The sequence below is a fragment of the Myodes glareolus genome, chromosome 7 (genome assembly GCF_982192425.1).
Source record: "Myodes glareolus chromosome 7, mMyoGla1.1, whole genome shotgun sequence".
Lineage (NCBI taxonomy): Eukaryota > Metazoa > Chordata > Mammalia > Rodentia > Cricetidae > Myodes > Myodes glareolus.
In genome coordinates, this window is record NC_142032.1 from 25,576,001 (window position 1) to 25,590,704 (window position 14,704).

A 14,704-nucleotide genomic window follows, 5' to 3' on the forward strand; every position below is an offset into this window, starting at 1 on the left:
ATGCCACTAACGGCCAAGCTTGCCTAAAAGGGCATGTGTCTGACAGAGATGAACCCACACTTGGTTTTGCTCAGGAAAAGATAAATGTAAGAGGAAAAGATATGAGGAAGATATGTAGGCTTGTACTTTCCTGATTACGTAGCAAGGAGAAGAGGAAGGGACTTACTGCTTAGGGTTTAAAACCTGTTCTCTGCAGCACACAGTTAGCTGTGCCTGCATGCTGGGCTGACCCCCTACTTTGCAAGGCTGTCACATTGACTGCTTCAATGGGACTCTTATTATGAAGGGAAGGTCATTGTTTCTCACAATCACATCTTCATACATAAGTGTCATTACATTTCATTTTCACTCCCTCCTCTCCCCCACTCTTCTCCCACACCACCCACGTCTTTTCTTTTTTTTAGCGAGTCACCCCTTTTGTGTTCCGGTTATGGATTCGATTGCCCTCTCTAATTCCCACCTCCCTTAAGGTCTGCCCCCCAATTCTCAGGATCCCCTTTCTAGTGTCACGACCCATAAATGTGCATCCATACATACTATATGTATGGATACACATTTAGTAATTTAAAACTCAGGTTCCATCTGTGAAGAGAAATCGGTACTGTTTGTCTTTCTGAGTCTAGCTTATTTCGCTTAACACAATAGCCCCCAGTTCCATTCATTTTCCTGCAGATGTCATGATTTTCTTTTCCTTTGTGGCTACATAAAATTCTGCTGTGTATGTGTACTGGATTTTCTGTATCCATCCATCTGTTTACAGACTTCTAGCTGGCTTCGTTTCCTGGGTGTTGTGAACAGTGCAACTATAAACATGAATGTCAAATGTCTCTGCGATATGTTGACCTAGAGACTTTTGGGTAAATCCCCAGGAATAATGCCATTTAATCTGAAATGAGCGGTAGAGCTTGGCAGGGAGCTGCACGACTGTAACGCCCGCACTTGGGAGGAGAAGACAGGAGGATCGGGAGTTCAAGGCCATCTTCAGCTGTATGACAAATTCTAGGCCAACCTGGGCTCTTGAGACCTTGTTTCAAAAAGTCAAATAAATTAATCAGGCAAACATAAAGGAAAAATGAACATTATGTTGTAATCATATTATATTATAGCTAGCAGTGTGTGGAACAAACTTTGAACATTGTAACTATGCATTACTCTCATTGGTTAATAAAAAAGCTGACTGGCCAATAGCTGGACAGGTAGAGGTTAGGCAGAAGAGCCCAACTAACTGAGAGGATGCTGGGAAGAAGGAGGGCGGAGTCTCGGGAGGTGTGGGCCAGATGAAGAGGAAGCCACATGGGAAGTTCATAGATGAGATAAACGAGCCTTGGGGCAGCTCATAGATGAATGGAAATGAGTTAATTTAAGTTGTAAGAGCTGGCTGGGGAGACAAGCTTAAGCTATTGGCCAAGCATTTATCATTAATATTAAGCCTCTGGGTGGTTATCAGGGAGCAGCTGATAAGAGAGACAGACAGAGAGAAGTCTGCCTACATAGCAGTGATGTCGTTAGATGTGTAAAAGACTCTCGCGTGATGGCTACAGAATTTGCTCTTAGTATTGTGAATTTTCTTCCTATTGTTCTTTTTCAGGATGAAAATCTTTTTCAACCACCAATTGTTTGGGTTCTCAGAACTCAACAATACACACAGGAAAGCCAGACCAAATGCTATTTTGCTTAGTGTTTTTTTGACTGCAGGGGGTAACCTGTTTTGGTTGGGGAAGCATTTGGAAGCACTTATCTTTCTCTTGGTGGCTCTTCAAACACTCCTAACTTTAAAGTGATTTAAAAGTTTACCAGTTTCAGCAGGGTGTGGTGGGGGCATACCTTTAATCCCAGTACGTGGGAGAAAGAGGCTGGTGGGCTTCTATAAATTCGAGGCCAGCCTAATCTACACAGTGTGTCCCACGACAGCTAAAGTTACATAGAGAGAGACCCTGTCTCGGAAAAACGAACAGAAACAAAACAGAATAAAAAAATGCTTAACAGTTGCTCATTTAAAAAGGCCATTACTTAGCTAATGGAGGGCAAACACTTAGAGAAGGTTGGCTTTGAGGGGTGTTTTTTAAAGTTTTGGGTGACATTCTAGAAGATTTACTACACTTTAAACAAAATATTAAAGCCCTAGTACAAATAGCTGACTCTGTGGGATCTGGAAAACTGTCTTCCCCAGGTTCCCAAGCTGGAACTTTCCATCACATCCTTGGCATGCAGCAGCCAGGCAGAAACAGTTCTCTGACTGACACAGGACTCTGGCCTACGCTAGGTCTACACTTTCTCCCCCAGGTTTAGAGAGACAACACCCAATTCTAGTCACAAAGAAAGGAATACGGAGCTCTGAACACTGCTTGGAGCCAGTAAGTTCTGTTTGGCCTTGGGAGTAGGGTGATGTGAGCCATTTGTGAGCACGAGGGGGCAGCTCGTTAGGGGAGGAGGTCAGTTTCGTCATAATTAAAGGAAATGTGGTGGTATCTTACAAGCGAGTGGACTTGGGACTCTTGAAGGTGCTTTGAAACCTTTCCTAGAACCGAAGTTCAGAGCTGAGGCCAGACAGACATCCGGCTGTAGAACAGGAAGCCTGTCCAGCGGATGATACGAGTCTGGTAAGTAGTGGCCTGGTCACACAGACCGCTGCTGCGGCTCACGGGCCACTCATATTTAAAGCAAAGCAGCAGAATTTGATGTCACAGGGCATGAAGACTTAATGAAATGGGTGACCAAAGCAGAGGTGTGACCAGCTGCCTAGACATGGCAAGGACAATGCAGACAGCATCAGCCCACACAGCGCAGAGAAAGCCGAGCAACCATGAAGGGGCTTGTCTGACTCAGAGGGGAGAGGGATTCCCCACTGTCCTCTGGTTTGTCTGACTCAGAGGGGAGGGACTGGTGATCCCCTGTTGCTCCCCTTGTACCAAGCAGATTCAGTTTTCGCTTTAATACATTTTTTTAACCTTTAAAAAATGTGGTTATAGGCTTTGTAAATAAGTTTCATTCAAGTATATCGTGTACTTTGACCATATCAACCCCTCTATTCTTTCCTTTCTAACTATCCCCTCAGAGACTAGTTATTTTTAATTAATTTTTTTCATTCAATATGTATTGATCATGTTTTCCACCTCCTCCCGTTCTTCCTAGATCCACCCTTCTCACTCACCCAACTTTATGCTCTTTTTAAAACAAAACAAAGCAAAAAACCAAAACACTACATAAAAAAATCAAAATAAGCAAAAACCACCAATAAGACAAAAAAAATTGCCCAAAATCCTAAGTAAAAACATATGGCTCCTTTTGTGTTGGCCAACTACTCCTGGGCATGCGTGGTCTGCCCTGAAGTGTGGTTGATAAACTCAGTGGCACTCCATGGGAGAAAACAAATTTTCCTTTTGCCAATGGGTATCAATTGCAAATGGCTTCTTGGTTAGGGTGTTTGTGGTGGCTTGAATGTGAATGAGAATAGACTCATAAATTTGAAAGTCTGGTTCCCAGTAGCTGGACTATTTAGGAAGGATTAGGAGGTGTGGCCTTGTTGGAGGAGGTGTGTCACTGGGGGTGGACTTGAAGGTTTCCAGAAGCCCAGGCAGGCTCAGCCTTGCATTCTCTATCTACAGCTTGTGGATCAGATATGAGCGCTCAGCCCTGCTTCAGCACCGTACTTGCCTGCCACCATGCTTCCTTTCCTGCCATGAACGTGGACTGACCCTCTGGAACTGTAAGTCAGCCCCTAGCTAGATGCTTTCTTTTATAAGTTGCCTTAGTCATGATGTCTCCTCACAGCAATAGGGAGAGGGTCTCACATTCTTGTTTCCACCCTCTTGGATGGTTGGAGTGGAGCAAGTGGCTTGCTCTTCACCTGGACAGAACGACCGGACAGAAACAGCTGAATCAGCAGAGTTTAAACTGTTCTGTATCAGTGAGTGTTTACTGCTATTTTATCCCTAACTAAATTCTTGAGAACCTTTAAGGACTCCGGTGGCATCTGTCTACAGAGGCCCTCACCTAGGAGCTTTTTTAGGAGCTTTTTTGTTCTTTTTTAGTTTTTTTTTTAGACAGGGTCTCACTATGTAGCTTTGGTTGTCCTGGTCACTATGAAGACCAAGATGGCCTCAAACTCACAGAAATCCACCTGTCTCTGCCTCTGGAGTAATGGGATTAGAGGTGTGTGATACCATATCCAGCTGGAATTTTTTTAAAGAGGAAAATTAAGATTTTTGATTACAAATTTAAATAAAATCTATAATTAAAAATAATTAAAATTCCCAGGCCAGACGTGTGTGTGTGTGTGTGTGTGTGTGTGTGTGTGTGTGCTGTATGTGTGCGACAATCTGAATTGAATTAGGGTTGTTTGAATGAGTACAGGTGGAAGATTATTTCCTAGATCACAAACAACTTAGCGGTGGCTATATCACTGAAGAAAACAAACCTTACTCCCATTCAATATTTTCCCCCTTGTCCCAAAGTCATGAATTAAAGTAGAAATTCTCCAAATCACCAACACTGCAGTGCCCAGGGTAGGTGGAGCCAGGCCAATAGTGTCAAACTCACACTGAAGCTTATTCCCCAGATAATGTATTGAAATGTGTCAGGACCTTTCAGAGGTTAAACCCAGTGGGAAGTGGCTGGGGATGACTGCTCTCTGCAAAGACTGAGGCTGAGCTGATCTCTAGAAATAGGTAGATTTCTCAAGAGTGGATTAGTTCTTGCCAGCCGGTTATAAAAGGGAGCAGATGATCCCACTGTCTCGTGTCCTCCCTTGCAGTGTGTCCTGTGGCCCCTGCATGCTCCTGCTTTCTGATCTCAGCTATGCGCCTCCACAGGACGCCCTCTGCTGTGTTGCAATGCAGTCAGCTGGTCCCTTGCCATGCTATCTGAGCTTGCTGGCCACTAGAAGTAAAGGCCGAGGAAATCTGTTTTTCTTTACATGATACCTGTCGTCCGGCAATTGTTATAGCAACACAGAGCAGACTAGGACTTTCCTACTGACATGTCTTATTCACACATGTTGTTATTCCATCAACCCACAGAGAGCGAAAGCAGTTTTGGGGGCACATCTTTCTAATTTCCAGTCCAAGGCTGATCGTTGCCCATTTTTTGAACGATCCATTTCCCTCTCTCCTTATTAGACATGCCCTCCTGAAGTACTTAGTAAATTCTGATATGTAAGCATGTCTATTTCTGGATTTTTTTCCTTTCACTGATAATTCTGTATTCATGTACCAATATTTATTTTGTAAAACTCTAGAGTACAAATTAAGCAGATAGAGCTAAAATGCCTTCTTCTTACTCATTTTCAGAATATTATTTGTTCTCATTTTGAGTTTTTTGATGTTTCCTATTATTTTGGTAACATTTTGGCTAATTTCTGTTCCTTCTCTTACATGACCCTTCCTCTCTTTCATCTTCCAGGTAGTCCCACTAAAGTCTTTAAAGGGCTGATGGCTCGGTGAGTAAAACACTTGCTTCCAGGCCTGACGACCTGAGTTTGATGCCTGGATCCTACATAGCAGACGGAGAGAACCAGCTCCTGCAAGGTATCCTCTGACCTCCACCCAGGTGCCACACACACACACACACACACACACACACACACACACACACACACACTCGTAAATAAGTAATGACATATAAAAGTCTTGTAAAATGCCCTTCAGCATGATTCAGTGGTTACTTTTTAGAGTCTTTGTAGCTCAGCACTTCACCCTTCAGTGAAGACAGAGATAGCGCAGCTACTTGGAGTTACCACCGTCAAGAAGAGTGAATGCCTCTTCCCAGAGTCAGATTGCATTTATCCATTGCTCGTCTCATTTTGTAGCACCCAGATGTCTGATTTTGTTCAAGAGTATTCTGGAGACTTAAAAAAAATCATATTATTTTGTCGGTTGTCTTAGCTACCTGGGAAACTGAGGAAGATGACTGTGGGTGCAGGAGTTTGGGGTTCTAGTGTGCTATGCCTTCGGGGCTTGTTGGCTGTCAGTGAACTCCAGGTTCAGGAAGAGAAAATAAGGCAATGATGGGGACTGAGGAAGACATTCAACATTTGTACACACACACACACACGTTTCCACACATGAGCACAAACATGAACATGCACAGACACACATACAACACACACACACACACATGAAGAAAGAAGGAAAAAATGAGTTGGTAATTCCCACACAGGCAGCTCAGGTATATTGAGCAAACGCTTGGGCAGCCCCTCTTGTGTAACTCACTCTGTCAGCGGCTCCTCATGCCCGGGCTACCTGCTGAGTTTAAAATCGAATAAAGTCTGGACTATTCTCAAGGTCAAAGGGCTGTGGCTTATGACTCCTGGTAACCCCTAGCATGGTGCTGGGCACACTGCACCAATTAAAGAGCCCCAGTCGATAGATTTACTATGTGAAGATGAGCAAGACAAAGCAGCGTTTGAATGCTGCCAAACCGCACTTGGAGAAAGCCCACAAATAATAAAATTCTTCATAACTCCTGCTTCAGTCACCTTCATTGACGCAATATCCAACTGAAAAACATTGACCCCTTTCCAGTTTCTCTAATCCTAGCATGAAAGGCAGCAAAAACCAGCTAGGGACCTGAAGGAGAGGCTTGGATCATCAGCTTACAGGGTACCGTGACTTCTCTTCGGAAAGAGTCCTGTTTTCCCTAAAAATTTCTCTTAAAGTTGAAACAGAAAGCTGCTTTGACAGCATTAATCAACGCCAGGGGGCAGGAGAGAAGGCGGAGGGACAGTGGGAGGAAACCAGCTAAGTACATGAAAAACCTTCCAACAGGGCTCTTGGCACCCAGCACGGCTCTCCACATTACTTGAATCTGAAACTTTGAAAAATCTTTTCAAATTTATTTCCTAATTACAGAAGTCTTCTGTGTTAATTGTAAAAAAAAATCCAAAAGCTATAGAGAAGCAAAACAAAAACATTTACCACGCGTACTGCTGTCATCCCCAAATACTGTTCTGGTAGCGCATAAATTCTAGCTCCTATTCAGGCACATGGTTCCCTCCTATGTAGAGTCATAATACATTCCTCTTATTGTATGCTGTTCCGTAGCTTTAGCTGGTAATATTCATTCTTTACCTCAATATATGGTTTGTGTAGAGAAAAAGCCTGCCCAAGATTCTGTCTAGTTTTGGCTCTGACCTAACCAGCCCTTGGCAAGCAGCTCAGCTTCTCGGGATTAAGATTTCTCAACTGTGAAATATAAAGAGTTTGATGCCAACAACACACAAGGCCCCTCCTGTCTCTGTCCTTCTAACTGACCATTGACTGAAGGAAGACAGAATGGGACAGGTGGTAGTTATCAATATTGATTCATGCAGGTTCTGATCACGACTCGACTTGGAAGGTCCTGGGCAGGGTTATTGGTCTCCCAATGGGTTTCCTATCTCTAAGATGCCATTTGTGACAGGCAATGCCAGTATGCTGCAAATATTAAGCAGATACCACAATGCAACCAAATTGTGTTTGGTACATGATAAGGCTCAGTGAGCAACAGTCTGGTCACTGTTTTCCTCGGGTACTAACTTTGCTGAGGGGAGAAGAGAACAAGGGTGAAAGAGTCAAGTACTCATTTGAGATCTAATACGGGCTGAACACCTGAACTGGGTAGGGTCCTGAGATGCACAATTTAACTTATTCCTCAGAACAAATTTATCATCTCCATGGGGCACACCAGAAAACTGGGGTTAGAACTTGCCTGGATTCAGGGGAGGCTCAAACCCCAAACACTGTCTTTCAGATGATTTGGGCCGCCATGAGAGGAGCCACAGGATGCGCCATGAGAGGAGCCACAGGATGCGCCATGAGAGGAGCCACAGGATGCGCCATTATACAGCCCAAGGGCTGGCGAGATGGTCCAGTGGTTAAGAGCACCTGCTGCTCTTGCGGAAGACGGGGATTTGGTTCCCAGCACCCACATAGTGGTTTACAACCATCAGTAACTCCAGTGCCAGGAAATTTAATGCCCACTTCTGACTTCTGAAGGCACTGTATGCATGTGGTACGCATACATACGCACACACAGGCGAAACCACTCATGTGTATGAAATAAAAGCAAATCTTTTAAAAAGTCCAGTCATTATTTTCCTCTGTGATGTTCAGTATAAATTTTTTTTTCTTTTTTTAAAAAATATTTATTTTTACTTTTGTGTGTCTTTGGGTTTGTATGTGCCTGTGTGAGGGTCTAGCAGAAGCCAGAAGAGGGTGTGGGTCCCCTGGAGCTGGAATGACAGGGGTGCAAGCCGCCTGATCTGGGTGTTGGAAACTAACCTCTGGTCCTCTGAAAGAGCAGCAAAGCGTTCTGCCGCTGAGGGGTCTCCAGACCGGCAGCCACCCGTCTTTGGTTCTTCACTCCAGATCCATTTTAACAATTCTAGAGTTTGACACTTAAATGACACAAACATTTCGCACATTCTAATTGGCTGCCAGATATCCAAGCAGAGCTGGATCCTGGGGCTTTATAAAAGTAACTTGTACAGATATGCAAATAACAATAGTTAGCAAAAAGAAGGCCATGAATCTGAAAGAGAACAAGGAGGGATTTATAGAAGTGTTTGGAGGGAGGAAAGGAAGGGGGACAATGATGTAATTTTATTAAAATCTCAGAAAAACAAAAGAAAATCATTGTACTTGACTAACAAATTTAATTTTATAGTTTCTAATTTTACAATCGATTTTGTCCTTCAAGCTCCAAAATAAAATAAGGAAACCTCAGTGAACGCAGCTGGCTTAGGAGGGTCGTGACATGGAGTGTGACCTTTACCTCACTGCCTAAGGGTGTCAGAACCTCGGCCAGGGATTTGGGCTGCCTGCTGCATCTGGTGGCATTGAGCAAGGACAGTAGTAACTTCGTGTTGCCTATACTTTTCTCTTCCAAGGAGAAAATTGAATAGATTAACATACGAAGTGGTGTCTGCTTGATTATTCAGGGGTAGGGGCTGTCTAGGCTGGCCCCTTGCCTCCACCTTCAGAGGGAAGAGATCACAAGGGCCGCCTCTTTTAATGGGCTCACAAGTTTTCTTAATATTTGTTAGGAGAACTATGGCAACTCCTGACATCCCCTGCCTACTTTGAGTGGCTGTATGCCGTTATTTGTGGAGACAAAAACAAAAAAAAACTTGTTTTTGCGTGGGCCAAGGCGCTTGGACGCACAAATCAAGGAGCACAAGGATTTCAAATAGCACAGAAACCAGGTGGAGACACAGCTTTCTGAGATCAGATTCAACTCTGCACAGACCCACGCCTAACACAGAAGACCCCGCCAGGCTCGCACAGGCAGGGAGAGGTCAGCTGAGTGTCTGCGGCCGTGCGCTACGTGCTGCACGCGGGGTTCCGGGAACGCAGCTGGATCCCGCTGGCCCGGGGCTCCCCAACACCGGGCCCGCCTTCCAGCACACTCCGGGCACATCCAGCCCCGCGGTGGTCACGTTCCAGGGACAAGGGCTCGAGCCCCAGCTGCGCGCTGGTTGGCCCCGCCATCCGACCGCTGATTGGTCAGAGGGAGCAGCTCACGTGGTCGGGCTCTGATAAACTGCCTCCCCGGCCCCGGACTTCAGTCGGCGGGCTGGACCGCGGCGCTGCATCCGCTAAGTGCTGGGTGCGAGGTTGCGCTGGGTGGGGCTGTCGTGGTCGCCGCTGCCTCTCGGTCCAATGAGCTGCACCAGGTAGGTTCGGTGCAACTCTGTGCAGGGAAACCTGCAGCTGCGGGGACGTTGGGGGCTTCTGTGGTTTTGCTTTTTCTGCAGATGGAGACCGCCAAGTTGATGGCTGAGTTGAAACGCCCAGGAGGCCTGAAGAAGTGGAATTGAGTTGTATTTCTTAGCGCTTGTTTTGGAAGTCAGCATCTCAAAGCAGAAACTGCCTAAGCGTGAATTAGCTACAGCTGCGATTCCCTTGCTGAGGTGACTCTGTTGCCTTTGAGCTCAACGACCCAAGCACTTGGGGGAAGCTTCATTTGCACCCTGACATTGCTGGGGAGGTAGTTTAGGCTGTGGCAAAGTTACAGGACGATTTTACATTCATTCGTTCCTCCCACTTGCCATAACCTGGCCTGTCATAGGAAACCCAGTCTCAGAGTTTGAGCAAACTATCATTTTTAATTCCTGGCCCGGACTTAGAATTCCAGTAGCCCAGTTCTAAAATTTTCTATAAATGCAGAAGTAAAGAGACAAATAACAGCTCAACAAAACAAAAACGAGTAACAGCTCAGTCAACCAAGCAACCAAGAACACTCCATGACATTTAGTTGCGTCTTTAGTAATGACTTAGTCAAAGAATTCTCCCTCCCCAAATCCTGCCTGTTAAGGGTTGTTAGACAAATACAGTTTGAGCTTTTGTTTGCTGGGAGTAATCTTGTCAGAAAAAACCCTAGAGCTATTAAAGTGAGTTCTGTATACATTCTTTACCATACACTTTGTAATGATAACCATTTGCCAGCCTGCTGTGCTTAGTGAGATTGTTAAGAGACTCCTTCAAGCTAGACAAAATATATAGTACATACATATTCGATTAAAATATGTTATATACTTTCATAAATTGCTAAAGAATAAATAATTAAAAATTAAGGCCAGAGAGGAAAATGGCACCTACTATATTTCATGTGTCTCTTAACTATAAGGCTGAGATTGGAAAATCCTAATTCTATAATAGTGGCAACATAGTGTGAGGGCAAGGGAAAGGCCAGAAAAAATCTTGATGGATGATTCTTGGTTTTATATTAGCTATTGTTATTTCTACTTGTAAATATGACTCTCTCAAACAATAGACGCACACAACTAGTAGATTGTAATTCTGTCATGCAAAGATAATTAACATTTTAGTGTTTTTCTCTGTCAAGTTTTTCAGAATTTATAAATTCAAATACCTACCATGTATTTTAAAATGGTTCAATTCTCAGGTTATCAGTTCTTAAAAAATGTATTTTATTTTTGTATATGTAATGTGTACAGCAGGTTATAGGACAGAGATATTGTAAAGAAGCTATCGGACAGGATGAGGATGTTTGTTAACTTGACAGCCAGCTTTTCTATTTTCACATGGACGTGTCATGGATATCTTTCTATATGAAATGTAGGTTTTAATTTTTTTCCCTTTAGTACATGAGATGTTAGCTGGTGTGGCAATTGGTCACTTGTGAAAAATTTGTGCAAACTTGATAAAATCCAAAAGTTGTTCTGACTTCACCTAAGAACTACACGACATTTTAGAGATTGCTTCATTTATCTCTTTTCAAGTGGATTACTTTTCCAGAGAAGTAAAACCGATTTAAAATCCAAAATAAGAAAGAGCAGCCAGAAAGAGCAAGAGTGTCGGTCTGTCTGGACTGTGGTTATGGAAGGAACTGGCTGGTCAATAGACTCTCCGGGGAAGCTTTAATGCATATTTACCTTGTTGGCGCCATGCCATGAAACGCTATAGTGGTTCTAAGTCCCTGGAATCTGATTTTTTTTCCCCTAGAGGAAAGAAACTCCTTAGGTCATGTTGACCTGACAGGTTTAAGAACCACTGACCTAGAACAGAGCAAATAATCCTCAGAGCTGTGTCAGAAATCATCAGATCCAACCCTCTGATTTTTTAGATGGGGGAGTGAACCCACTCTGAGTGTTTCAGGCGCTTCACACAAGTCCAGGAACCTGCCAAGCACAGAGCTGGAGTACACACACATATGTTCACTGCACACATGCTCACTGCACACATGCTCACCACACACATGCTCACCGCACACACATGCTCGTCCAAGTGTTCTATCTCCATGTGTCAGCCCCTCCCTGATTCCTGCTGTAACTAGTGCACATGCACATGCTCCAGCTCTTGCTGATCACCCGTCTTCCTTTTCCATTCCAGAATGATCCATGTGCTGGATCCACGTCCTCTGACAAGTTCAGTCATGCCAATGGATGTGGCCATGAGGATTTGCTTGGCTCATTCACCACCCCTGAAGAGTTTCCTGGGTCCTTACAGTGACTTTCAGCGAAGAAGTTTTGTGAATAAATTGAAGCCTTTGAAACCGTGTCTCAACGTCAAGCAGGAAGCCAAATCACAGAATGGATGGAAGCCCCCACATGACCAAGCCAAGAAGCGGGTCGTGTTTGCCGACTCCAAGGGGTTGTCGCTCACTGCTGTCCACGTCTTCTCCGACCTCCCAGAAGAACCCGCGTGGGACCTGCAGTTCGACCTCCTGGACCTTAACGACATCTCCTCCAGCTTAAAGCTTCACGAGGAGAAAAACCTGGTTTTCGATTTCCCCCAGCCTTCGTCCGATTACTTAAGTTTCCGGGACCGCTTTCAGAAGAACTTTGTCTGCCTAGAGAACTGCTCTTTGCAGGAGCGGACAGTGACTGGGACAGTCAAAGTGAAAAATGTGAGCTTTGAGAAGAAGGTTCGGGTCCGGATCACCTTTGACACCTGGAAAACCTACACGGATGTGGATTGTGTCTACATGAAGAATGTTTACGGCAGCTCCGACAGCGACACCTTCTCCTTTGCCATCGACTTACCCCGTGTCATTCCAACTGAGGAGAAAATCGAGTTTTGCATTTCCTACCACGCTAATGGGAGGGTCTTCTGGGACAACAATGAGGGCCAGAATTATAAAATTGTCCATGTACAATGGAAACCTGATGGGGTGCAGACACAGATGGCACCCCGAGACTGCGCATTCCAACAGGTGCTGCCTAAGGCGGAGGTAGAACCCACAGTCTTTGGCAGTCCGAGGCTTGCGAGTGGCCTCTTCCCAGAGTGGCAGAGCTGGGGAGGGATGGCCAACTTGGCCTCCTATCGATGAGTTAGACAGTCCATGGACTGGCTTTGTCTGATTACAATCCTCAAGCGATTCTAGGTCTGTATTGCTCATTATTAGAAAGTCTTAGTCACTTTCCATGAGTAGGTGTAGGTATGAGCTCTTGGGGCCTGGCTATAGGTAATACAGCCACTTGAGAATTTAGTGTTGGGATCTATGCGGATGATGCCACTCAGTCTTGTTTTGGAGGATCCAGTAATGGCCTGGGAACTAAAAAAGGAACACTTTTTTTTGGGGGGAGGTGCGTTTTTCCACCTCCCTCCCAGTTCACCAGCTTTCACTTTGGACAAGGGAAGGTTTAAGGACAGTTGACGGTGACGGGATGCTGTGGAGAGGGTGTGAGGGATGTGAAGTGTAGACGCTAAGGGTCTGAGGCTCAGAGGCTCAAGTCAGAGGAGCAGGGGAACCGATATTTAACCATTGGTGGGAAAACATAAAGTTATCTTATGTTTCAAAGTGGGTTTTACAGGTTTCTCCTGAGGAAATAACGAGGGGAAAGAGATCCATTCTATGTATTCTTGCATAGAAAAATAAAGGGTGTTGCATGGTACTGGGGAAGACGAACTGTCGCCCTGAAGAATCAAGATCTTGAGGGCTAGAGATGTTGCTTAGTTGGTAGGGTGCTTGCCTCACATGCATGAAGCCCTGGGTTCCAGGCCTAGCACCATAAAACTGGGGATGGCAACATATGCCTCTATTCCCATATGTTAGGGCGAAGGCAGGAGGATCAGAAATTCAAGGTCATCCTTGGCACACAGAAAACTGGAGACCAGCCTGGGCTGCACAAGAGCCTGTCTCAAAGGAAACGGTGGCAACGAGAAAAGATCTTAAGTGAATCCTTTCCGTTTCAACGTGGTCCGCCAGAAACCATGTTTTCAGTAGTGTTTAAGCCAATCCAGCTTTGCAGGTCTTAACTTGATCAGTGTCTTTGTGACCAAGGCATCATTCTTGGGTTCTTGGTACAGAATGCTGCTGGACATCAGGCATGCTGTCGCCAATGGCTAGCAGTATGTAGAGACTCCACATCATGTCAGAGACAGCTCTTTCAGTGCCTGGATTAAACCAAAGCACTGTAGCTGATTAAACCGGTTACCTGAATGGCCATCTAATCACTCATGAATTTTTTGGCCTCATTTGAAGGTCCATTTGCTGGTGTTCTCCTAAGATGCTGTCATATTTTCAGGAGTGCCATCAGTGCACACAGCTCACGTCCTTCATATTGAAGGTGACTCATCTTTCTGCCACACTTTTTGATGTGATGTTTGAAGTGGGGACTGACGCTAGAGTCTCAGTGTAGGAATCCAGTCTCTCACAGTCAAAGGAACTGTCTGTCTCATGCCCACTTTTGTCTTATTGTTTTAGTTTCAAGTCAGAATGCTTTTTAAAAAGTAGATATGAATGATTTCGAATGTGAACTATTTTGTGTGTACGTAAATCCATTTTGTGAGCTCTTGAGGGCTGGTGTCCTGGGGTGTTCATTGTTATTGTGTATGTCCTTTGAGGGGCGTTAAGAGTGCGGTGAATTTTGTAGCAAGTGTGATCGGTCATGCTGGGGAAACACGATTGCAATAACCCCACGCCGACAGCACTGGAGGTTTGGCGAGCACCCATAAGTTCTGTGCTGTAAACACCTACATTGTCCCTTATGAGCCGCCCACTTTAAGAATAAATGTGCTTGGTAGACTACAGACCTGGAATGGAATGCTTTCTTCCCCCAAACTAGAACCAGTCAAAGCAGAAGCCGAACAGCTGAAGTCCTCCTCCTGTTTTGCTAGCAGCGGCCAAGCAAAACTGGTTTGGACTGGGAAAGGGATTCACCTGCGGACAGTCACGTGCTCCAGTCTCATTAGTGACCACAGGTCCTATCTCCTGACAGCTGGGACGTGGGTCCCGCAGTGGCTGAGCTGCTGAACCTGTC

The 14,704-nt window shown here is 44.9% G+C and overlaps 1 protein-coding gene and 1 long non-coding RNA gene across 4 annotated transcripts in view; both read left to right on the plus strand.

Moving 5' to 3' along the window:
• LOC148121327 (uncharacterized) overlaps window positions 1-8,063 on the plus strand; it is an 87,942-nt gene extending 79,879 nt beyond the window's left edge. Inside the window, exons 1-4 of one of the 2 annotated variants that reach the window (XR_015738352.1) lie at window positions 391-2,600; window positions 3,606-3,706; window positions 5,401-5,525; window positions 7,729-8,063. This is a non-coding gene — a long non-coding RNA (uncharacterized LOC148121327). Of the gene's footprint in view, window positions 1-390; window positions 2,601-3,605; window positions 3,707-5,400; window positions 5,526-7,728 lie in introns of those variants that run through there. The other variant, XR_015738353.1, reaches the window with a different exon arrangement.
• Window positions 8,064-9,522: 1,459 nt separating this feature from the next.
• Ppp1r3c (protein phosphatase 1 regulatory subunit 3C) lies at window positions 9,523-14,474 on the plus strand. 2 transcript variants are annotated; one of them, XM_048438913.3, is made up of 2 exons: window positions 9,523-9,652; window positions 11,832-14,474. In XM_048438913.3, the coding sequence occupies exons 1-2, from the start codon at window positions 9,639-9,641 to the stop codon at window positions 12,769-12,771; spliced, it is 954 nt and encodes a 317-aa protein (XP_048294870.1). In that variant the 5' UTR covers window positions 9,523-9,638; the 3' UTR covers window positions 12,772-14,474. The 2 variants fall into 2 exon arrangements, with proteins under 2 accessions (XP_048294870.1, XP_048294871.1); XM_048438914.3 differs by lacking the exon at window positions 9,523-9,652 and adding an exon at window positions 9,740-9,889.
• Window positions 14,475-14,704: the final 230 nt, after the last annotated feature.